At 39.2% G+C, this 26,576-nt stretch overlaps 2 protein-coding genes across 4 annotated transcripts in view; both read left to right on the forward strand.

The window, feature by feature from the left end:
- The window catches only part of LOC115242284 (irregular chiasm C-roughest protein), a 140,842-nt gene extending 119,518 nt beyond the window's left edge, over positions 1-21,324 (forward strand). Inside the window, exons 5-14 of one of the 3 annotated variants that reach the window (XM_029818464.1) lie at positions 4,238-4,438; positions 6,269-6,378; positions 9,708-9,859; positions 10,394-10,704; positions 11,797-12,037; positions 16,905-17,060; positions 17,224-17,474; positions 17,707-17,939; positions 19,646-19,775; positions 21,199-21,324. In XM_029818464.1, coding sequence (XP_029674324.1) covers positions 4,238-4,438; positions 6,269-6,378; positions 9,708-9,859; positions 10,394-10,704; positions 11,797-12,037; positions 16,905-17,060; positions 17,224-17,474; positions 17,707-17,939; positions 19,646-19,775; positions 21,199-21,297 — 1,884 coding nt within the window. In that variant the 3' untranslated portion in view covers positions 21,298-21,324. The remainder of the gene's footprint in view (positions 1-4,237; positions 4,439-6,268; positions 6,379-9,707; positions 9,860-10,393; positions 10,705-11,796; positions 12,038-16,904; positions 17,061-17,223; positions 17,475-17,706; positions 17,940-19,645; positions 19,776-21,198) is intronic. The other 2 variants (XM_029818465.1, XM_029818466.1) reach the window with 2 other exon arrangements.
- A 131-nt stretch (positions 21,325-21,455) lies between these two features.
- LOC115242289 lies at positions 21,456-23,306 on the forward strand. The gene has a single exon (XM_029818475.1). It carries the CDS (start codon positions 21,541-21,543, stop codon positions 22,072-22,074), a length of 534 nt encoding a protein of 177 aa, XP_029674335.1. The 5' UTR covers positions 21,456-21,540; the 3' UTR covers positions 22,075-23,306.
- Positions 23,307-26,576: the final 3,270 nt, after the last annotated feature.

Here is a 26,576-nt window from a genome sequence, read left to right on the forward strand (position 1 = left end):
ACCGCTCTTTTTTTCTGCCCATCACATATAACAATATATAAAAAGTAAAATGTCTAAAAAGTATCGTAAAATATTATATAATAATTAGAAATTAGTAATCGCAAGAGATATACATATATGTATAATACACATACGTATACATATAAATGTGTATAATATATTTCCTATATATTTAGAGCCCAAATGTTTTTTAGTAGAAATTTGTCGCAATAGCTAAAACTTTCAACATTAAATGCTCGTCGCGAGTGAAACGAAACTATTTGGTGACGAGTTCGTGATGTGTCGATTCGAAATCTGTTATCGGCTTATGAGTCGCCGTAGGCGATAGACGACGAACGATCTAGTTATATCCAAACGGTGCAATGCATATTTATATTTGATTTTTTATTCGTTCTCGTTTGCCGTTGGACATTTTTCTTGTCGTTTGACATTTTATATTTATTGCTCGCAAATAAATGAACGCTGTGTTATCGAAATTCACGCGCGCCTTTTGCCGAAAATGTATTTATAAAAATCCCATTTTCTAAAGCATTCATTATATGTATATACCTCGGAGTAAAAATAAAAAATAAATCTCAGATTATACGTCTCAGCAGTTGTTCAATATGTTTAAAGTGTGATAATTTGTATATATTAAATTAAATTAGATTGCGAAGAGACAAATTAAATTGAAGTAACAAATATTAAGGTGTACTAAATATCATTTTAATAAAATGAAAATATAAATAATTGTATCGTATAATTTTTTGTTTTTTTTTCTTCATGCGAAAAGAAAGGAGTATCGAGAGGGGTTAATTAAATATTCGGTAGACTGCGCCCTTAGAATTCGCTTGTTCCTTTATTCGCATTCCGCTTGCTGCACCTCGCGTATCGAAAAGTTTACGACAGGAATGAATAAAACAGCAGGATTTTCCGAAATAATTTGCACAAAGTCGGGCAACTACGAAGTTGTCTTGGTCGCGTATAATTCCAAAATTAATATTAAGCAGCGCGTCTAATAATTGTTCTCAAACACGTGACGTCTATTTGCCGCGATTCTCACGCAATTGTTTAAATTGTTGTACGCCGTACACTTTCATTCTAATGGCATTTCTCTCTTTCTCTCTCTCTTTCTTTTCGGACCTCTTCCCGACGACTCCAAAGTTCCAGGACGACTTTCTGTCGTATTGCCGCGGAAATTCCCGTTCCGAGATACCGCAAAGTTTCCACAAGACAGGATTTTAATATTACTTTTATATTACCTTATTATTGCTCTCTTATTCTATTTATAAGTAACGAGTCGTACGACGAAAGTATGCGGCAAACGTGTAAAACATGTATATATACATTCTGTCTCGCGCAAGCGATAACAATCCACCGTAATTATCCCGATTAATTCGTCCTGAAAAATCTCGGGGAATCTCTCGGCGAGATAAAATCGAAGGAAACATTTAATAAATGCAGATCTCTCGATTTTACGACTTAATGTACAAGCTATCTCGTTCTATCGGAGACGCTCGCTCTATCTAAAGTCGCCGATATTGCTGAATCTATCGCAAGCCTTATCGACCTTCATTAGGCGAATCGCATCGGGAGAAAAGGATGAGGGGAGAGCGGGAGAGGGAGGGGAAGGAAGAAAACGCGCGAGAGAGCAAGAGGGACGGGGGTGTAATTCCGCGAGAAATTCAGAGTCACCACAGTCGGATGCCTCGCTGCAGAGCTCTCGCCATAATCCGATTTCGCTTCTCTCTTCTTCTTTCCCCCCGTCTCTCCGTTTGCCTTTCAACTGATAACTAGTAATTAAACAGCTCCAACAACGGGATAGGGCATTTACTCGCGCAATTCCCTGCCTCTCACCCTTTCCTCTCTCTCTCTCTCTCTCTCTTACTTCTACCATTACTCTAACGTTTTCTCTCCGCCTCGTCGCGTCGCTTATTCTACATCCCGTAACTCCACTTTCAGAGCTATTGTCCATCGCGCGAATGGTCCGTATGAGGGTGCCGGGGCGAGGAGAGGGAGGAGAACGCGCGGATACCCACGGGAAATTATTAGTTGTGAATCTATTCATCTTACCGGAGAAAACCGCTACGGGATATACTGATACGATTCTCAATACGCTTCGTAATAAAACTGGACGCGCGCGAGCGCGCTTCGAAATCTCTAGCCCGGAGGGCATCTCTAGCCGCGTGTATTCCCGCCGTTCCGGACCAGAAAATGTGGAATGCACGCTTTAATGTCGGGGAGAACGGGTAGAAAAAATGAATATCGTATTAAACGAGCGGAAGGATAATGCGAACGTTCGATAAAGATTAGCTCTATAGCCGTGTTTATTGAAATATAAGGATTTGGGATTAAAAAAAAAAACTGGGTTAAGCGCCCGCACAATCATGGTTTTGGGATGAATGATATCTCTTTCCGCGGGAAAAAAAAAATATTATTATTGTTTCAGTCGTTAATATGATTTTTCATCATACATCGCGCACGAGTCGTTTTTATTTCAACTTGAAAAGTTTTTATCTTTTTTCCTTCTCGGAAATTATAAATTCCGCCGTTAAAAAAATAATACATCTCTCGCGAAAATTAGCTGCGTGTATCGTGGGTTTTATGAGGAAATGTATATTGTGCGTGTTACCTTATACGGAGAGATTATATAAGAGAAGGCGTAAAAATAACCGTGAGCTCCGATCTTTGTTTTTTCGTTCCCTTTAGGCAAATGTACTTGGCGCGGTAATTTCATTCGCACTCGTGACACAATAGTAAATGGTACTGCACCGCGGGACCGCAAAACTCCTAATTAGAGCGGACGAGATCGATTTCCTGCGGAGGCCGCAGTTAGAAAAGCGGTTACGAGCCCGCGCGAAAGGACGTCAACAAAAAGCATATTCGATGAGTTGATTGCGAGAGAGAAAGCAAATTGTTGCGATTTCCGGTATCTCTAACACGATTCAAGTTGCCTTCGTATTTATGGGAATGCATAATATTACATACATTATACTCTTCTCTCAAGTTTGAGGTATAATAACTTTAGCAATTGCGTCATCGTGCAAACTAGCGACTCTGATTATAACATCGCAGCCTCTGGTTGCGCATGTGGTACCAATTGCATTTCAAAACATATACTCGAAAGTTTATAATTTATCATGCAGAATGTTATTTTGAAAAAAAAAAAAAAAACAAAGTATTTAAAATGGATTACGCAACGTCGGTTATATTATTATGGATATTCTACGCCAGATATAACATTCTTTTTCTCATTTTTTTATATATAACACATAACGGAAAAAATGATACGAGAATGTACAAATATTAGTATATTTTATGATTTTTTATTTAAGTATGAATACGCGCGATAAATTGCACGTTACTGATTACTAATCTACTGATTATTAATCGGAAAAACAGAGTTATCAGAATAATCAGGAAATGCTTCGAGAAATGTAAATATTACCGAGAGAGAGAGATATCTACTTGTGGGTGAAATTGACAAATTATTAATACAAAATAAAAAATTGTGTGCGACGAGTGCATAAATCGTGATACGGCATGACATGGTCAATTCTAATCAGTATAGCGGCGTTTGTGTGGAAATACGATTATTCCAGTGATCCCTAACGCGGTGAACGCGGAAGGACGCTGCGGCACTTGCAGGCCGGAGATCTCATATCGATAACAAACAGCGGGAACTCTCGCATGAGGTGTCTAATTAGTGCCGATAAGCTTGATTTCCGCGACACGCATGCATATACGTGAGCGCACGCCCGCGCACGACTATGTTTGAACACAGGCCTCGATACAACAATCATGTTAGTCAATCATTATGCACGGAAATTTGTTCGCAGCTACATTATTAATTCATCCTACGCATCCCTTCCAACAACTTGGGAACTATTGATTTTTACCCATGAATAGAATCCACCATTGTAATTGGATAATTGTATAACGTTGTAGAAACTATTTTTGACTTTTCTTCCGTTTTCTCGTCCCGATCTACATTTTGAGAAAGAAAATCCGATATATTATTTCGAACAGATATTTGAGGCGTATCGTTAATTAATAAAAACTAGCGTGATGCCAGAGTAGGATGCCCGCGCTGAAACAATTTTCTTCGGAAAAAAAAAAGCGAAAAAAAGCTTAAAGTTTTTAGGACCCACGGGTACCATTATGGTAATAAAAGCATAAGAATTCCGGTCACGGGTCAATTCCCTCGCGCGAGTGTTTTCTCGAGCTACGCTATTTTTAACTGTAACGTTTCTTGCAGATCACGTGGATCGATGGACTGGGCAACGTGCTACATCGCGGCATCAAAACCTCAAAGGAACCCTTCGATAACGGTCCGCTCTACACGGTAAAGTCCACCCTGAGAGTGATGCCGCGAAAGGATCACGACAACACGACCTTCACGTGCCAAAGTCAAAATGCGGCGGATCGTTCGCCGCAAAGCGCCAAACTACGCGTCGAGGTACGTTACCGGTAATTAAGGCCCCGAGTCTCGACAAACACGAGATCCTAATTTACATAATTTTAATAAGGCTCCCCTGAACTTGAGACAGTTACGCGCGCTTCTCTCTCTCTTGGAAAAAAATATTGCAGAATAATATTCTGAAATAAAGTCCGCGAGCGGACGTACCGTCAGCGAGAAATCAGAGGAGAATAAAAGAAAATGAAACCGGGAGAGGGAGGGAGAGAAAGAAAGAAAGAAAGAGAGAAGATAGAAATCTCGCTTAAAGGGAAATAAAATCACTGCCTTTTGCGCGCTCGCGCTCTTTTTACTCGCTGACCGGAGGAAGAAATTAACGCGAGTCGCGCGAAAGCGCGGCCGGGACGGGGGTGAGCGGGGAGGGTAACGAGGGTAACGAGGCGACGTATAATAATTAACGTCGTGTCTTGAGAAGCGGTTAGCGCGCGGTAATCGCCATCCGCTGGCGCAACTTTCGTGCTGCGAGAGCGCGCGAGTTACTTTGGCGCGCTCTCTCTCTCCGGGTACTATTTCCGCCCTCTTTTCTTTAGAGACGTGGACTCCATTATCCGAAGTGGCAAAAGGAACAAATAGTTTCATGAAAAGGGCAACGAAGCGAACTCGCGGAGATTTTTGCCCCGGCAGAACATTCGAATTTGCGACGACGACGACGTCGAGGACGAGAACGGCGCGATATTATGAACCGGCGCCATACCGTGGCCACCGGTCTCTGCAGAAAATTTTCACGAGTTATTACTCAACTCTTTTACACGGATATATATACATATATATCGCCAGCGCTCTCTTTTCACGACTGTTAATATAAGTTCGACGTTTATGTCGCCCTAATTGAAAGCGATTCTTACGCAAGTGAGTTGGAGCGAACTCTCGTATTTCCTCTCGACATGCTTTTTCTTTATTACCCGCGTACGCGCGTTGATAAAACGATTTAATACTCGATCTACGGAGAGTCCCGTTTTTATTACATTTTGATGGCAAATTTTCTTTCGACAATTTAGAGTCGATTTCTTTTCAGGTATTTGTCATTAAAAAATAATTTCCTCTCCCTCTGTTATGGATTATCCAATGTAATTCGATTTTTGCTCGCAGTAAAATTTAATCAAATACCGTCTGATACATCGCAATAACGTAATATTAACTTCTTAATGTAATATTGATTTTTCATATCAAAATTAAATATCTTTATGTGTATATAAATCGTTAAATTAAATTTCAGTTATATTCGCTCGAAATGTATTAAAGACTAAATTCTTATAAATTGCAATCTTGAAGGTTGAATCGTAAGAAATATCTCGTCTTCAATCATTTGCACAAAAAATATTAATAATTCTTCGACATTTTTGTATCGCAAAAAATTCATTTAAAAAAAAAATTTATCTATGAAGAAAAATATCATAAATCTGAGACGTAAAACATTTGCCTTGAAACCACGTGATAACTTTAAAAAAAGGGTGATCGAATTTTAAATGGCACATGACAAATATGATAAAGTTTCGAAAAGGTTTCAGAAAAATACTTAAAATTGAACGGTTAAAATTTCGTTTCATTCCGGAAAACTGTATCGGATATGAACGATATATTACGGGATATATCTCCTATTTCCCCCGATGAAATATATAACGAACGTTTCGAAAATTTCGAACGCGCGTGTGGTAATGGATATGCATCATTATTATTCCGGACTACGCACATTCGGGATGAGAGGCATGACGATAATATCGGACGGGCCGTATATTCGATCCTTGCGTTCAGGAAACGGAAAGAAAGATTGTGGAACCCGTGTCTCGATTTACACGTTTTGTTTGTTTTCAGGTACGTTACGCACCGAAGGTATCCCTCTCGAAGATCGATCGCATCGTCGAAGGCTCCGAGCTTAGGTTCAAATGTTGTGCCGAGGCCAATCCACCTGACGTGGAATACAGGTGAGCGGAAAGGAAATATATCTCGATGCTTGTTTTATTAATATCGAATAGAGAAGTAGAAATAGGAAATAGAAAAATCCAAATATATACTTTCAATTGCGGATCGCGAGGGGATAATTTAGATAGGATAATATTATTAATAAAGTTACATAAATACTTTAGAAGAGATCATAAATTTGCATCTTGATGCGAAATAATGTACGAAGCTAGTTAAATTACGAGATTAATAATTATTTCTTGAAAATAAAGTAAACTTTATGATTTACGGCAACCAGCAAATGCATCCCGAATTGGGTCGCCCGCTAGTTTGATAAGATCAATATAATTGAGCTTGGGTTTCAAAATAATCACTTAATACAGCCACTCTTACGTATCTCCGTAATTAATACAAGGAGAAATATCGATAAAAAAAAGAATTGACAGCTGATATCGGCCAGATCGCGAATATTGACGTATAATCGAATTATCTTTTACATGATATCGAAAACCACCGTCCTCGAAAAGACGACGGCTTCGTATTTTAATTTTTCGAATTCCAAATCATTCTTCAAACAAATTTTTTAATAAAAGAAAAGAAAAAGCGATAACAATATATAAGTCGAGAGAAAGATCTTCCTCTATTTGTATATGCACATAATATAAAATAGAATTACAGAGTGATCCGGTTCTCGCGTATCAGTTGTTCCCCCTCTCCCCCTTTCCCCGCTTAAGACGATCCATTCTCCGTAAGCCTTAAGCTACTTAAAGTTTCCAAAATATCGATAGTTTCTCTCGTCGTATCGCGTCGCTACAGGTGAGCGATGCCGTGGGCGATACCGCGTAAGCAAAACGTGAGTCGCGTTGTTCGTGTACACTGGCTGCGAGTGACAAAGAGAAGGCGGATGATCGATATCCGCCTCTCTACAAAGAGGACAATGTCAAATTCAGGACGGCGTTGCGCGCGCACGTGTTAACGCGCGGGGCCGCGTTTGCGGGGTCTCTCACTCCGCTTTGATTGCTTTTAAATTATTCGTTACGCAACATCCCCGTCGGGGGGAAAAAAAAAAAAGGACCGTCCATGCCGTATTAATTTATACGCGATTATCGGATCGTCACTTGGATTAAATCGACTCGACGATAATTTTGCTCTTTACGAACGCTCGATATATAATATCGACGTAACACGGTTCTATTACATTACCATATTTCACTGAGTGAATTTAGTAACTTGACTTGATATAATTAGCGACAGAAGAGAAATATTTCAATTTACCGCAGAGAGAGAAAGAGAGAGGAGAGCGGGATTTAAGCTACGAATTTCTTTTTCCAGGTATAAACCGAACGAAACGTTTTTACATGGATATAAAAGCTCGAAATGGATTTTTTCTTTTTTGAGTCGTCACAGGTTTCTTTCGAGCGTAAGCGATGTGTGTTGAAGCTTGATGAAAAAAAAAAAAGGGGGAGGGTAACTCTTGACCAGCTTATGGCGATTCACAGATAATAGGATAGACGGTGAAACGAGTAAAGAGCAGTCAGAGGACCACATTGTAGGGAGGATAACAAACGTTAGTTGCCAGTCGCTTTAACAGCTTTTATAGCTTTCGCAGCTTTTTGCAGCTTTTTACGCCGGTCGTCGTCGCGCCACGTCGGCCCATAAAAGAGATACGAACGCAAGTGAAAACTGAGGCAGGTACGGGGAGATCGACGACGTGACTCTCGTTGCGTTCGCGCGGCGTTGAATAACAAAGACAAAATCATTATCCGCTATGAATCGTATCAGTTTCTCGATGATCTTGTTACAACGAACGACTGTATAATTCTCGAGGGAACAACGAAAAAGGGATGAGATAGGGAAGACTTAACTTGGGATTGGGTCAATTAATTTTGCGCTATATGTACTTTCGTAAAATCGAAATTGCTTCGATAAATAAATTTAAACGCGAAGATTGCGAAGGAGGCAAAATACAAAAAAAGAAAAAGAAACGATCCGAAATAGATACATATATATTTCTAGAATAGATAGACTTCCGGATTTATATAACTGTCGCATTACCCGCGTAAAATATTCTCTTACAATTCCATCGCGTGTTTTTCGAGCACCCTGTAGACGCGCATACGGAAAAGTATTGACCTCTACTGGGATGACCTAAAGAGACACCCTCAATGTTTATCGAGTCGTTATGGCGAGGCACTCGCGCGAATGTACGTAGACACCACGCTTTTGCCGACATCTTTGCGAGGTAAATTGTCTATCGGACGGCCTCGATAAAATCGATCGCGACGCGAAGGGGGCGAAAGAGGGGGCGAAAGAGGGGACGGTGGCGATGTTGCACACTGGTCTCTCTCTCTCTCTCTCTTTCTCTCTCTCTCTTCCGGAGACACACGAGCTCGGTAAGTCGCCGTTCGATTCGGTTCCTCTCCCTCTTCCCTTTCTTCTCTCTTTCTCTCTTTTCTTTCCGCTGATTGTACGCGAAGCCGCTGTGAAAAGCGCAGCCTGCCCTCGCCCGTTTATTACCATTCGAAACGACGACACCGAGGCTCTTTTCGTCGATTGTTGCGGCCAAACGATGCTCGAGATAAATCGCTCGAATCCTTCGAGAGGACGCTTTGGCTGGCAGAAGCCGAGTGGCGGAGAGCACTTCACGATAAAGAAACGTCATAAAGCACGTGCACAGAATGTCTTCAAACCGACGTTACAAAATTTATAAAAGTGTATTCCTGGACCAAAATCGACTTTATGTATATGTCGAGACATTATAATAATTTTTCACAAAAATGAGAGATTATATATGTAGACATAAAGAGTAAAATTAAATTTGAGAAATATAAATAACACTGGACTTTAGATATTTTAATTTCAAATTAATTTTAAGACTATCTCAAACTGACATATCTCATTATCGAGATGTATGTATGTTAAAAGCCGAGTCGCGAAAAAAGATATTGGATTAAATATTTATTAAGAAAAAATCAAATTAGTCCAAAGAAAAATACGCGTGTAAATTTTGCGATTTTGTAGACGACAGAGTTAGAGACGCGTTTGCTCTGGCACCGAATCGCAGAAATAATCGTTTGGCTGCATCGCACGACTATTTAAAAAAGTCGTATTGATCCGAAAGGCGAGATAATGGTAAAGGGCGACGCGAGAAATATGTTATAGAATTGTGTGAAGGGAAAAAAGCGCGAGAAAATTATGAAAAATGTGATGTGCCTGATAACCCGTGAGTTTCGGGTCGCCTGTTTATTACATCCGGTCCGGATATTGTTATGTAAATAATCCCGCTTTATAACTTCTATTGTACGCTTCTTTTCCACAAGCGGCGTGTCTCCATCTCATCTTTCTTTTTCAGGTGGTTTATCAACAAGAAAAAGGTGATTGGCGATTACACCACGGAGATGGTGATTCACAACGCTACTCGCGACCTGCACGACGCGACCGTAAAATGCGAGGTTTCTAACGACGTTGGTAAAAGCGAGGAGAGCCAAACCTTAGATATAAGATGTAAGTGTGACGAAAATTTAATTTTCCGTATAAAATATAATCAGCTTGCATAGCAAACGCAGATACTCTCTCGGAGGAAAATGTCACGCGTAAGATTCCAACATAAATCTTCCTTTACTCTCATTTCATTTCTCGCAATTTTCGTGATCCGCATAAGGATACCAGCATTAATTTCGTCTCGGAAATAAAATCACCGGATTAAAGATACAATCGCGTAGGGATATAAAATAGAATGCTGCGCGTATACTCGCGCTGCTCGCGAAGCTGAAGAAAAATTTCGTATTATCGTAAAGCAGTTGTGCGAGCCGGTATATTAAAGGAGCAATCGCGTAATGATATATAAAGTAGAACGGAAAAGCTCTCTCTCTCTTTCTCTCGAAATAAACCGTATACTAGAATAGACGGCTTATATAATAGGAGGCTTATATAAAGGAAAGGAAAGAAAGACAGAGAGAGTGAGAGAAAGTAACATTCTTCCGCGAGTTCATTTCGCGGAACTGACCCGGGGGTTACAATTGAATTTTTCCTTCTCAGACGGTCCGCAGTTTCGGCACCCGCCCGTATCCGTGGATACGCATTACGGCGCCACCGAGATCCTGCAGTGCGACGTAGACGGGAATCCGACGCCGGAGATCCTCTGGTACCACGAGGACTCGGAGCGAACGGTTGCCACCAGTCCCAACATAAGCGTCTTCGTGGGCCCGGACACCGCCGGGCGTTACTATTGCAAGGCCCGGGTGCCCGGCTTCCCGGAATTGACAGGCCACGCCAACATCTATATTCGCGCCCCGCCGAGCATCGTGTCGCAGAGGATCCAGTACGTTCCCGACGAGGGAGTGGTCAAGGTGCGTAACTATAATAACGTTCTTCGACGAGAGACGCGTCCTCCCCTTCCTCCTTCTCCTTCCTTCGGTCGGTTAAGTATTATTGATAGCGATAAAGAGATACCAGCGTAATTTTCTTGAGTGCTACCGCACTCGCGCGCGCACGTATCACATATTATTATTGCGTGGAAATCCCCTCTCCCTTCCTCCTTTCCCACACCCACGTGCCGCTGGAAAGATCTTTTGAATTATTAGGAAGCGCTCATTGTCAGACTGTAATTTATTCTGGATAATTTATCCGTACGACGTAAAAACACGCTCGAGAGTTTATAAAGCGGACAGATGGATGTATTAATTGTAAGTGGCGTTTTTTTCACGTTGAAACCAGAAAAACATCCCATAGTGAGCGATCTTTTAATTAAATGTCAATAATTAATATCTATTTATAATCGATGTAATATTTTTTTATTGTGACTTATATTAAAATTATATTGATTTTAACCATAAAAAAAAAAGAAAGAAAAAAAAAAAAGCTATACGTTCATGAACGATATACAAATTTGTTTCCAAGCATTTTGCCAACGTCCTATATATGTATATTAATATTTATTTATAATCGATGTAATATTTTTCTATCGTGATATATTAAAATTATATCGATTCTGACCATCAAAAAAAAAAAATATATATATATAAGCTACACGTTCGCGACATCGATATACAAATTTTTTTTCAAGCATTTTGCCAACGTCCTATAAATGTATATTAATATTTACTTATAATCGATGTAATATTTTTCTATTGTGACTTATATTAAAATTATATCGATTTTGATCACTATTTACAAAAAAAGTGTAAGCTGTTCGCGGACATGGATACACGAACTTTTTTTCCAAACAATTTGCCAACGTCCTATATACATACATATATGTTCCTAACACACGGTTCGCGATGACGCCATTGCTGTATTTTTCTCTTTGCCCGAAACACTTTTAGGAGAGTGTTGCGGGTCACCATCCGAGGATGGCGAGACGGAAAGGGGGACGAAATTGCGCTTAACCGCAGTATTTTTTTTTTATTTCACCGCCATTTTCCCCGATTTGTGCCTGCCAGGTTAAGTGCACCGCGATATCTGTGCCAAAAGCGGAATCGGTGGTGTGGAGTTTCGCCGGTCGCGAGCTCAATTTCACGTCGAACAATACGCCGTTCTACGTGCAAGAGGAATACACGGGCGAGAGGATAGTCAGTACTGTCACCCTGCTGGATCCCATATCGACGTACTTCGGGGATTACAACTGCACGGTCACAAACAGCTTCGGCACGGATTCCGTCATCATCAAGCTGACAGCGCACAGTAAGTTTGATAGCCCGTCGTATATTATCCCCTTCTCTCTTTCGCTCTCGCGCTCTCTCCTTATCTTTTCTAATAAGAATCCAAGAATTTTGCGGAGATATATTGTCGAATAATGAATTCATTTTGCGAAGAATGCGATATTTTTAGCTGAAAATATTCAAATTAATTTTCCTCTACAAAGATTTTTCATTTCATATTTTTGTTCGATATATTTTTATAATAATGTAATATTTACTCGAAATATTTTCTCCATTATCTTGATATCTTTATTTAAAATAATTATATATAAATATTTAATATTAAATTGATAATAATTAAATATTTAATAGTAAATCGATTTGATATATTTTGCGATTTACTCGAAATCTCAATATTAAAACATCTTAAATTTTTTTCTCCGATCAAATGATTTTACGATATAAAAACATAAAATTCTAAATTTTAGTTTTTAGCCATTTACAATTATAATAAAAAAATTGCGTTCGTTATCTATTTGCATCTTTTTTTACAGAATCTTTTTTAACAAAATCTTCTTTTTCAATCGCTTAGAAATTAATCATACACATATATCGATATTTTTGTGAAGAAGATGAATTATTTTATTTTTCGAGAAATATTACATACGCCGAATATATCTATTATCTATGCATTGTTTTGCCGGATTACAAGCTACATGCACAAATATATGTACTCACCGTTATTCGAACATCGTAGTAACGGGTAACAATCGCAGTCTCTCCAATAATCCAATGGCAATATCTCGATACCTCCTCGGTCCGGTCACGATACACTTCTGAATATTGATCACTAATCACTATTCGCATATACACACTGTACGGATATCACTCGCGAATAATACGCAACGCGTAAACGATCGCGGAAAAACGCGCGCGCTTGATCGCAATCGAGTCCGTTAATCGACGGAAAAATGTTCGCGATCGACAATGGATTCATTCGGCGCTCTTGATTTATCGCGCCCGAAGATACTTTCTCGCGCGGCGCAAAATTTGGAGAAACGCGACGTGATGCGAGAAAATTCCGAGAAGTGGCGCGACGACGAGAATTCCGAGAAGCGCGCGACGCGATTCTTGATGGCGAGGGGAAGAGGAAGGGGGAGGAGGACGCGAGCGTTACTCGAAAATCGGAAATATCGCGGGAATATCGCGTCTCGATTAATCCATCGAGGCGACGCTTGGCCCTTCGATATTCCTCGGATATTCTGGATGCTGGACGATGACACTCGCGCGAGACGCGATAACGAATATTTACCGATGAACATGGCGCCGATTCGACGAGACGCTTCGAAACGATTCGAGAAGTTAATTGTACCGCAATTAATTGCAGTCGCGCAAACCGATTAATAACACTGGGAAGATCGCGCTCATTGCTAGAATCGATCGCGCGATACTCATTCGTACGCAAAATTCGCCCGGAGTCGGATAAAAGGACTCGAACCCTCGAACGATCGCGATTCGACTAATTGTAAGCAGGGGAAGAGTGCGACGCGAACTGACCGGCGATTAATGGGAAGATGGCATGGCAACGCAATCGCGCGGCTAACTTCGCGGAATTTCCGGAAAGATCGACGAACGGAATGCGCGAGACAACCACTGGGGGTCACGGGCACCGTTCGCGAGACTAAAATGATAGATCGAGATAATAACGGTATTTGGATTTAACATTCCCGATACTCTCTTGTACGCAAAATTCGCCCGGAGTTGGATAAAAGGACTCGAATCCTGGAACGATCGCGATTCGACTAATCACGAGAAGGGAGCGACGCGAACTGGCGGTTAGTCAAGATGGCAACGTAATCGCGCGGCTAACTTCGCGGAATTTCCGGAAAGATCGACGAACGCGAGACAACCACTGGGGGGTCACGGGCACCGTTTGCGAGACCAAAATGACAGATCGAAATAATAATGATATTTGAATTCAACACTACCGATACTCCCTTGTACGCAAAATTCGCCCGGAGTCGGATAAAAGGACTCGAACCTTCGAACGATCGCGATTCGACTAATCACGAGAAGGGTGCGACGCGAACTGGCCATTAGTCAAGGTCAAGACGGCAACGCAATCGCGCGGCTAACTTCGCGGAATTCGCGGAAAGATCGGCGAACGAAATCACGAGACAATCACTGGCGACTATCACGGGCACCGCTCGCGAGGCCAAAGGTCAAAATGACAGGTCGAAAGGATCGCGTAACACTTGGATTCAGCACTCTCGATTCCCGTTCGTACGGATTCGTTTCGCGGGCGGATTTACCTGGGACGGGGAAAAAGGCGCGCAAAAGGGGCGCCACGATCGCCATTTAACTGTGTACCGAGCTGGCGCCTGGCGCTTGACCGCTGATTGGTGAAACCGATGACGTAATCACGGTTAATTCTAAAAGTATCTTTTCGTACCGACGCGCATCTTTTAAGGTGCCTTTACATGGCAGCGTCAAGCGTCGAGCGTCTGCGTAGAAAATTGCGCAGAATCTAATTTCAGCCTAGAATCTATCTCTTTTAAATTCTGCGCATTTTTCTGCGCAGACGCTCGACGCTTAATGCTGCCATGTAAAGGCACCTTTAGAGTCGAAAAACGTCACGTGATCAAACATGACGAATCGGTATCTTTATTTTCGGTCACGTGAAATCTTCTGACACCGAAAATTGATTGCTATCGCGCATCTAAATAATGAGAAGTTAGAAACTAGCATAAATAGTAAATCGAAGCTCCTCCTGCTCTCTCATTGGATGAGGAGTTTGGGTAAAAAACACGAGGACGCGCAGCGATCGCAACTCTATGTACTCTACGCTTATTCTATGCTTGATTTATTATACTCAGTATATGGCGTAACTAGTGATTAGTAAATTTTAATCGTTACTGAAAATGGGACGGAAATTCATAAGAGAGGAAGAAGATTACAGAAAGTAAGTCGCGCGCGACTAACTTTATGCAGGATCTTATCAAAATATTAATTAGATTATTGATATCGATGAAATAATTGGATTACAGTCACAAATTAAATCGTTCAAAGTCGACTTAGATTTTTGTCGTTGGTGATGAACACACATGGCTGTAATTAGACACAAAGTACATATTTAAACCGTCGTCTTTAATATAATAACGACGATATATTACTTCTAGAATAAAAAGTAAGTAATAATATTTATCGATGTTTTGCTGCTATTATGTATAATTCAATAGAATTTAATTTACGCTCGCATTATTAGCAAATAGTCGTTAAAATGAGAGAAAGATATAATGAATACGATATATTATTAAAAGTCTTAATTTTACGCTTAAATGATATTAACGATTACGAGCTAATTGTAATTCGACGAGATTATATATGCCAGTATAATATGTGTTAGATATTCATTTTAATGGCATAGTTTCACATTTTCATTACAATATTTTCTAAATGTGTTGAATAAGAGAAAAAAAGTACGAGAAATATAATGTCTCTCTTTATTTTAATAATTTTTCTCCGATGTTTTTGTTAAAGGAAAATTGATTTTGACTAGATAAAGGAATCGTCATTAAAAATGTACGTAGGCGTGCGTCAAGCGTACACTGAAAAAAAAATTGTTAACTTGACTAAATCCGTTCAACTAATTTCCATTTTTTTAATTGAAATATTTATATATTTAAGTCAAATACGACATATTAAATCTAACATGACGTATATTTGACTTAAATATATAAATATTTCAATTTAAAAAATTATAATTAGTTGAACGGATTTAGTCAAGTTAACAATTTTTTTTTTTCAGTGTATATGGTATTAAAAGATCATAAAAAAGAAAAAAATAATAAAATTAAAAATTTCCATTCTTCTATTCGATTATGTATGAAATTCGCAAGAAACAGATGTGTATAGGAACCACCCAGCGGTGTGTTATAAATCGATTTACTTCTTCAAGCAGATTGAAACTACGTAGTAGTTTGAGGATGATTAGAGAGTTGAAATACTGCCAGAGCATTTATATCCAGGTATATTCACGAAGATAACACTGGAAAAGAAAATACACGTAGATATCTCGCGAGATATTCAAGAACTAAATATAAACGAGATATTTAAATCTCTACCTTGGAATATAACCGCCACAGTGTTTTTATAATTGTTTCTTGCATATAAGAGAAATATATATTTTTAACAATTGTTGACTCGGGATAATTGTTTCTTGCATATAAGAGAAATATATATTTTCAACAACTGTTGACTCGGGACTGAAAAAAGTTTATATTACCGCTTGTTCGAAGTGTCATTATTTGATACTTTTTTTTAACAATAATTTGAATTCTCTTGCAACGAAGCTTTTACACCCTTACGGAAGATCACAATTTGTAAGAATAATACGTTCGCATAACGCTTTGTCGTCGTTCGTACTTTCATCAGATCAGAGAGATTCTAAATCAGCTCATTTGCGCAGCTAGCTCTTCAGTTAATGATTCGCAAACTACTTTAATCGCTACCCGCGATTAAATAATTAGCTTCCAAGATTCACCATTAACGTACGTCAAATATATTATTTGACAAACGATTATTGGCGAATTTAATTCCGGTTACGTTCTTATATTGCGGAAAGAGAAAATTTACGAAAGTGAGATAAAATTAAAAAGTGATACCAGCTACAATACACAATTGTGATCTTTATCTCGAAATAAATCATAAAAAAATAAATTTATACTTTAGCTACAAAAGTATCAAGCAAGATATACACGGGGGCGAATTGTTGTTATACAAGAAATGTCTAAAATTTTATGTTTCTGACTCTTGCCACTTTTTTAAACGGAGATGCGATACATTAATAAGCAGCGCGCCATCATTCTCTTCATCTGGCGAACGAGATTTTAACCAAGCATGACGCTTAGCGTTGATTCCAGTCGATTGGCAATTGATCTTGATCATCGTTGGACTGGTTGTCTGCCTGATCCTGATTGGCATAATAGTCATACTCATTCTACAATGTCGCGATCGTATTAAGCAGCCACGGCCGCGGACAGCGCAGAATCAAGAGACTGATATGCGTAAGTAATTACTTCCTACGCGAATGTATGTATAATTTTGCAAGTATACGCGGAATATTTAAAAAAAGAATATTATATATATATATGTATATAAAAATACAAAAGATCTGAAAACTTTTGAAATAGGCATTTATGTGTGAACATTTTTTCTTCATTTATACAGAGGAAACCGATTCTAATGCCGATCGATACAGAGAAAGCGATAGGAGCAGTAATCTCTCGGATGTCAAAGCGGATATCCGAGCAGGATCCAGCGTCAGCAATGCGGAGAGTGTCACAGCTCTTGACAGTGAAGGCGAAGGAAGTACCAGAGGGGTGAATGCCTTGGCACTTGCTGGGCCAGTTCCGAATCCTTTATCCGGTTATCGTTACAGCGCCGATTACACTGAGCCCTCCTTCCCTCCGAAGAATAACGTGAGTGAAATCATCATTCATATATATTCTATCTTGAAAAAAATTTTTGATATTTTAATATTATATATAATATAACATGTAAACATATATCAAGTATAATACATAATATTTTATAAAATTTGCATTTTTAAGAAATATTTTTTGCGATTATAAAATATTATAAATAAATTTTTGTTATTATATTTATTGTACTTTAATAGCAAAACTAAGTTTATGGTATTTGTTTCTGTAGGATGGTAGTAACAACAACGGTTACGTGCCATACGTTGACTATACTCGCGACTATATGCCACCGACGACACAGAGTGTAGGCGCCTCGCGAGAATCCTTGAGCAGGATACCATCGAGCGGCATTTTGTCATCGAAAAAAATCGGACTCAGCTCGGCCAATCTTGGCACCTCGACTCCGCAAACAACACCGATCGATCCGCGATTTTCCGCGACATATGGCAATCCCTACCTCAGGTAAGCTTATATACATAATACGTTTCTATATCTTCAGACAAGGAAAGCGATAATACATTTATTTACATTATTATAACATAATATTGATTCTTTCATTGTTTTCGCTAAAAACAATCGACTTTAACTACATAGAACAATCTATAGCAGAAGTAGGAAACTTCCATTGTAATTTTAGTGTAATAGGTCTTTTATGTAAGCCGAGGGACAGTCTCGTTCGCGCTCGATCAAACTTCCAAAATTTCTCAGACTATCAACATAGTCATGAAAGCCTTTAAATTGAGCTCGCGCGGATGCCTCGGACTAATTATAATTAGCCCGTGTCATTGATCGACCGTGGATACTTTACGCAACGTCACGTTCCGTTTACGTATACGTCACAGGGGCGCTTGTCATCCTCGTGTGCGAGAATCTACGTGCCGGGAATGCGCGCGTTCGTCGCGAACAACTAAATTAGATATGAGGAGCGCGGTTGCGTTTCGCTGGTAGGAAAATATTTTCCTCCCTTAAAAAAATATTACGCGGAGGGGCTCGATGATTATTAAAAAAGCAGCCAACAAGAGGGGGAGGAGAAAAGACAAATTCCTCGGAAAACAGATCTCAAATTTCATCCATTCTAAATTCACGTAAATTTCGCGCTACAACTTTGCATCGAATTTTGTTTTCCGAGAAATTTTTAGAATTCTTGTTTCGCGGTGCTCTTCTCAAAATTTTATGCTCTCTAGCGGAGGATGATCCCGAAGAGAGATATTGTGTTTAGATACATAGTCTATGCTTCCTCACTCTCGTATTCGGTTCATACGTACTCTTACCTTTCTTTCTTGTTTATTTTTCTCCATCACAGAGATGCAAACAGTCACAATCTCACGTGTTTTGTTTCAATTTAGATCCAGACCCGAAACTATTTCCGAGTCAAACAGACTCGAATACGAATCGAGACGACGCGACTCTCTTTTGAAGTTTAGTTTCGGTTCATGGACCGAAACTGAACGAACTCGTTACGGTTTCAATTCAGGTGCGCGCTTATAACATAGTTATATAACAAAAGCTGACCGACTCCGTCGCAGAAGTCTGTTTGAAATCCCTCTTCCTTCGAAGCAGAGAGAAAGGAACAGAAATCGCAGAGAAACGTTTTGCAACGATGAGTCTGGGTGCAACGGAACTGAAACTTGGAAATTTACTCTCTTAAAGTAGCTCAGTTTCGGCCCGCGCATATCACCTCTCTTTTACATAATGTGGATTGATCTCTGCACCAAATCAATCATATAAAATATCTCAATATATTAAATATATTGTTTACAAACATTTAAAAAACGAAAACAAGTACAAGATTTAGTTATTTATAAGTTAGAAACATTTATAGCAACGAAAAAAAAAGATGAACAATGCTGAGTAGTATAACTCACATGTCACATCTCAAATAAACTTTACATTATCCAATTTCACGAATTATTATATAGATATGTAGACACAAAAAATAAGCACATGCACATAAAGGCTCTTGTATATATAACCGAAACTGCGACGATTCTGTAGGTCATCAAATTCAATTACTGCTTACATCTCTATATCTCTCTTTCTCTCTCTCTCTCTCTCTCTCTCTCTCTTTCTTTCTCTTTCTCTCTCTGATATAAATTCCGACACGAGAAAAAGAGTCCGATTTCCCGCATCTCACTAACTCTGCATTTCTTTCTTACAAACGAACACAGAATGTCAGCGGCCGAGCAGCTCCGACACGCGCCGCACACAGCCGTGCCGGGAGTCACGCCGGCACCGCCACCGTACACGCAGGCAATGAGAATGAATAGCTTGAATACCTTGAACGGCGCTGGCCCGCAGGTTGGTACACAATGCTGAATGTATGTCAAATTCCTAAACGTAGTTACGTTGCCGGCTGGATCCCCCTCCTCCACTCCAGAGTGTTGCGTAGCTTCGTGCAGCTTGGAGTAGATCGGAAGCAAGCTGTCAATATTGCAAAGCCATTGCAGCTGCTCGCGCGCTATTTTTATTTTGCAACGCTAATCCTACCCCGTATGGCCAATTCCCCCGTCGCATGTATTCCCGCTTTAAATTGTTTCCGCCTCGTTCTGTCTCTGTTCCTCGCATAAGACGTAAATATCCGAAGCGTTTCGCGAAAGAAAAAAGAGAATTAAAAATTTGATAATCAAGTAAATCGCGTTTGAATCACGGTTGAGTTTTATTGGTCTGGATTAATCTCAAGATGTTTAAGCATGGTATTAAAGACTATATAAATATAGTTTTTTTTTAGTGCTTGGAAGGATATGCATGGATTAAACACTCTAAATTGATTTATTTGTTACCTTTTTCTAAATCGTCTGTTTTTTTAATAATTGATAAAATTTGTACAATAATGATTTGTTATTTTTCATTTATATTTTTATTATTTAACCAGGCATGTCAATTATATATTATTATAACCGAAGCAGCGTATACGAATGAAATAAAAGACGGATGATGCAGCATATATGAGTTATTAAATAGAACAGTAGTATAAACCAATGATAAAGTCATACACATTTAGAACAATGTAACGGTTAAGTACTATAGCGAGACATACAATCTTCAAAATTTTCCTCTTCATAATTATATGAAAATATCATAATAATATACATAAATTTTAAATTACATATAATTTCACAATTTTTTTTTATTTCTCAAAATGAAAAAAAAATGATTTAATTAATTCTTAGTTGTCCGCGAAGATTCAAAATATAATTTGTGCTATTTTTCCGCTCGCATAGTATTTCATATTGTATAATTCAATATTTGGAATATTAAATAGTTTATGACATAGATATAGATGATAATATTAGCTGTAGAGTGTCTATTATACATTTCTAAAGAGTTGATGTAATTAAGTGTAAATGTTATATGGAATGTGAAAATATACTGATGGTAGTCCAATCTTCATAAATACGCGAATCACTGCCGCAAAATTTCTCAAAGGAGAAAGGAAATGAAAGAATTATTTATTATAGCATTTTTTATAATCGATATAATTAAAGATTATATAATTATATAATTTTGTAGTATATTATAATTATATAATTTTGTAGTATATTTTCGTAAAAGAAAACCAAATAATAATTAGTAATATTATTAAACACTTTTTTGAAATTTAAAAAGAAAAATATCTTCGACACACACACGCACACATACACACAAAATAGTATTTCTAGATAAAAAGGGAAGGTTTAAATTGTCGAATAATTCAGAACCCGCGTTCTTTTCTGTTTTGCAGGCCCCATTGTCAGCGCATTACATCACCGGCGGTCCAAACGGCGCCATGGCGACGGTGAAGCGCACATCCGCGGTGGGTACGTTAGCGACGCACGTATGAGGCCAGGGGATTTATCCGAATTAGAACCGTCGATACTCGGGCCTAACTGAAACCACCTTCGAACTCGGCCGTGTCTTCGGAACGTCCCGTTATACGCTCGGTTCACGCTCGACGACGCGCGATCCGCGACACCCCGCTAATGAATTGGAACGAAATCGATATCGCTACGACGGGATCCGCTATAACACGGAACGTTACAATGCGGAGTGCGAGCGACTTCTAGGGCGAGGGTCGCGGGGCGACATGGGTCACGGTGGGGCCACGGACCGGGCACAACGAATGGCCGAGAACGGCGAGGCGCTCAAGTATATCGAGTTGGTGCTTCGGCAGTTGCAAAGGGCCAGCAGAGATCATCAGGAACTTGTACGGCAACGTCACACGGACTTCCAACACGAGATTAGTAAGCGGATCAACGAGAGAGTCTGGCATCATCGAGATGGACGCGAAGATTCGATAGACGCGTCCAGAACTTGGTCCAGGTCCTCGGGTAGCCCGTGGGAATCGGACGTGACTTTGCGGAAAACGCGACCGGACGTTACGACGAGACTGCTGACGAAAAGAAGAGATTACGGAGGAACGGCGCAGAATACAGTCGATATTCTGAGACCAGGTCCCTCCGGACGCGTTCAGGATGAAATAGCCGCGACCACTTATCAAGAGATGAAATACGTTCCTGATAATGTTGATTGGAAAGGCGCGCAGGAAACGTTCGGTGCGTGGAGTCTGCCTGAAACTTCGTCGAACAACGATAGAAAGACATCTTTCACCGTCGTTTAGCGTAGAGAAGAAGGCGGAAAATTAAAAGAATTGAGATAAAACGGAGGCTCTCTCGCGAAAACTGGGAAGGTAAATGCATCAATGAGCGATTGCTCGTGTTAATGATACGCTTGCGCTAGGATTACATTTAAAATCAAATTATCTCGTTGCGGTGGTGAACGTAACACACGCTGAAGAGACATAGCCGGTGCAGAAGGGACGCCGATATCGAAGGGAACGGACGTACTCTTTTTTTTTTTGGGTCAATAAGATTAGATTTAGGAAGAAGAACGCCGTGAGAGAGCAATGTACTCTCAGACGGGATTCCCGAGTACGAGGGGTGGCGATGTTGGTTGGGTTCGTGGATCGAAGGTACTCTCTTCGGTCGGTGGCGAAAACAGACCACTCGGTATCGACAATCTTCTATTGACATACTTTAGATCTTCTATATAATAAGCGTTTAATAAGACTCGCTCGAGCGGAAAATGACGAGAGAGAGAACAAGAGAGACGAAAAGTCCGAACGAATCACGTCGCGAATTGTTGTCGCAGTGGTAGCCGAATACCGAAAAGTACGAGACACGCGGTTATTTTCATGAAATGTCGAGGATGATTTCTAAGGCTGAAAGCTTTATCGTGTTGATTTTCCTGCAAGAAACGCAAATTCAATCCGGGTTTACATTTGACATTCACAGCGTGACAATTCTCTCATCAGAAATGAGATAATAGCAGCCTTTTTCTCATAGCGATCGTTTTACTAGATGATCTTAACACAATTGTTAGGACACAATATATTATTTAAACTTTTTAAATATACTTTGCAAAATTTGAATACAAAATTAGAAAGTTTTTCTTTTTATTAAGACTTGTTGCAAATTTTATTTTGGATTCTTTTATCGTAATGTCCAAGATTTTTTGACGTTCATATTACACACGTCATAAACATCAAAAGTTTTATTGTAGATTTCCGTCCTATAGAATGCTTTCTTTTTAATTACCACTATAGCGAAAATTTTATATATTAGTGGGTTTGTTTTATCACAGAAAGATATTAATCCCATTCAAATATACTTTTCCATTTGCAAAGTGGCTAGAATGGAATCCGAATCTACCGATTTTGAGGTAACCGCTCTACCCATCGAGCACCTCACCATGAACATAATAACGAATGTCAGGCGTAAACCCATCCCTGATATAACGAAAACGTTTCGGCTGCCACTTCGATGTTTACTGTGTCGCGCTGCCTTTTTGTATTTGCAGATTAAGGGCGCACGTTAAGGATTAATGACGTCGCGGCGGTCACGTGGCTTACGTGGCGACGATAAGTCCGTGACTTCGCGTTTCCTCCGGCCTCAAGTTCCACGTGCGACGGACAGATAGTAAATAGCGCAAGTCCGCGCGAAAGGAATCGATCACCGTGTGTTTTGCGGTTGTTCGCATTTGTAAAATAGATAGCGAAAAATCATTAGATATATATATATATATATATATATAAATATATTATACACCTGTTGTCAATATGAGCATAGGGCCTATATATAGTTTGACGGCACTACGTGAAAGCGAATTCTATTTGAAATAAGCTCGTTCGCGCGGGATGGGACGGCTTTGTGTAAATATCTATTGATAAATGATATTATATATACATATATGAAAAAAACGTAATGAAAAATACGAAACGGCGCGATATTCTCCACGGCGTTGCGGTTTCGTCGCGCATTTCTTTTCCCAAAAAAGAAAAGAACAAAAAGGTGCGACTAAATCCGCGCGTAATCTTACTCCCATAACGCATTAAATTATTATTGTTTTTTATGCCCTTTCCGCTTCGATACGCCGTAGTTTGTTACCAAGGATCGCAAAATTCGAGGGAATGACTTGATAAATTCATTTTTTTTATTCTTACAGATTCTACTGCTACAAAAAAATTTTTTTTTGAAATTTTTTTTACGATTTCACTCTGATGATTTTTTATAGCATTCTCTTTTCTGTAATCTGATGTGTAAAGAATTTGAGAAACTAGATTTTAAAAATTGTAAATCTAAATAAAAATATATGGTTTAAGTAATGCATTGCCAACAGATTGAAATAAATTTAATTTTCAAATTTAATAATCCATAAAAATATGCGTTAAAAGTCGACAAAAAACGACTTATCAGATAACGTTCTCCGGATTTTACATTCCTCGAGAACGATCTATGGCGTGATCGATCCTCGATTTATTCTAGTGCGACCGAGAAGAAGCGTATCTTGAAAAATACGTCATGATGTATAGAGTGGACATGGGGGATACCATTCATAACGATAACGAAACAGGGTAGCCTATCAATTATTAAGAGAATTTCAAAAACGAAGGCTGCACATATTACAGACTGGGCCGTACGCGCGTGTCCTGTGTATCCGTCAGGATATCATGATTAATTCACGCGAAGAACTCTCGAAACGATTCACATTATCGTCGAAAGGGAAGAGAGGAGGGAAATTATTATTAAACGATCGTCGCACGTTGAGAAGTTAAAATTCCGGGCCGCGAATACACGACATTCGCGTCGTCGGGAGATATCTTTATATTATAACGTCTGTAACATAACTTCTGTACATATCTGGAATTATTGCTCACCGTATCTCATAAGATTTAGTTAGTTTTGTATCTGTGAACCACTATGTGTGCGTATTTCACACCCTCTACGAGAAGCGCCCCGCGACAGATGTTTCGTTCCGAAGAAATATAATCGTCCTGAGAAAGAAAGAGAGAGAGAGAGAGAGCCGTATCTCTTTTTGTTTGCGAGAATTCGCACACTTGACGAAAAAATTATATGGCTTATTTTTCAATAAGAACGATCGTGACTTTTTCCCTTCGAAGCAAATGACACGTCGGCGAAATCCCAAATATAAGAAGGACTTTAAGTGGTATCAACGCACTGAAAGTATTGAATGTACATACTTTTTAACTGTCCGCATCCACGTAAAAGGGATCTTTGCAATCTAAGCATCTTTAAATTTTCGAATTAAGTTATTAATTGAAATTGATCTTTTCTAATATATCAAATTATATTGTATTTTCTTTTTTACACGCCTGTAACATAAATTTTCAAATTATTCAACAGATAGAAAAGAAATGTAATATTTCAATCAATATTCCATCGATGTAATAATGAATTTTTTATCTCTGTGTAGATGTGACAGTTAATTGCGATTTTGTCGACGCAGATCGTTGACAGGGGATTCGCGGATCATCTATCTCGAGAGGGGTTTCGCTTCTCGTGCGATATTCGATCATTCTGTACAATGTTCATGCCGAGATGTTACTGTTAACTATATAAAATTTCGAAACCTTCAGTTCGACCGCACACATGAAGGCACCACGTGCCACGTAAAATGATGAATAATGCATATACACAAGTATCTCGTGCTTGCAACTGGTACTCTCGGATGCCGAATGTATACAGATGACAGGAAGCGCGGATGTAAAGACTCTCATCGGCAATGCATTCGGTATGAGATGCCGTACATACAGATACATACGATTTCTATTATATAGCGGAAAAAGAAAAAAAAGAGAGAAAAAACATAGAGAGAGGTATAAAACGCGAGAAGTAACTACACAATCAATGTACTGGATGGTCCGTGTGGCGATGTTAAAATTAGAAAAGTTTATGTCGTTTGAAATCTTAGGAGTTTACGCCTTCTCTGCCGTAGGACCATCCTATACGTATTAATTGGTTATCTGTCAATTATTAATTGAATTGTATATCAATTTCTTCGCCTTTTAGTCAAGAAACGGGGTGGGGAGGGAAGGGGGATCTTCTAATGGGTGTAGCGTGGCGCGATCGCGTTGTTGTCAAATTCCTAGGCAATGTAAGCGTTCTTTTTAGCGAACGCGAGCGATCCTTCGTTCGCATAACGAAAGAAGATTATTGCCTAAACGGGAGATGGACGGGGATTTTTCAAATTTGTTGATACTTTTCATACTTTACGACTAGGAATTATGGCCTATTACTACTATTACGCAAAGTTTATCCGCCGACTCGGTCGTTTTTATTCGTCCGCACGAAGAGCGATCGAAAGCGTGTTCAAAATCGCGTTAGGAAGCAAAACACTGTAAATAATTTATTGGAACGGACTTTAGAATGGCGTACGTCATAAAATTTACTTCTTTTCTGCGTTTGACAGGTAAAAATCGCACGTGTTTCGTATCAATTAACCAGTGTATTGAATTCCAAAGTATACCTATAGTCCATCTGATACTATCAAGCCTTCAACATCAAAATATTACAATTTTACGAATCATAAAATTCAAGAATTTTGACTATTAATGCATTAAAATGTGGTATACATATAAATTTCATGGCTTCTTTTTTTTAGTAGGCTTCAAAGTTATGCGCTATGACTATATGAACACGTTAAATTCCGAGGGGATCAAAGGAGGATTAATTAAAATGCAAATTAAATCAATAAACGCACGGCGTTAAAGGGTTAAAAGATTACGTTGAGCCAGTCAAACGTCGAGAATAAAGCGAGTACGCC

Source organism: Formica exsecta, unplaced genomic scaffold (assembly GCF_003651465.1).
Source record: "Formica exsecta isolate Colony F162 unplaced genomic scaffold, ASM365146v1 scaffold59, whole genome shotgun sequence".
Taxonomy (NCBI): Eukaryota; Metazoa; Arthropoda; class Insecta; order Hymenoptera; family Formicidae; genus Formica; species Formica exsecta.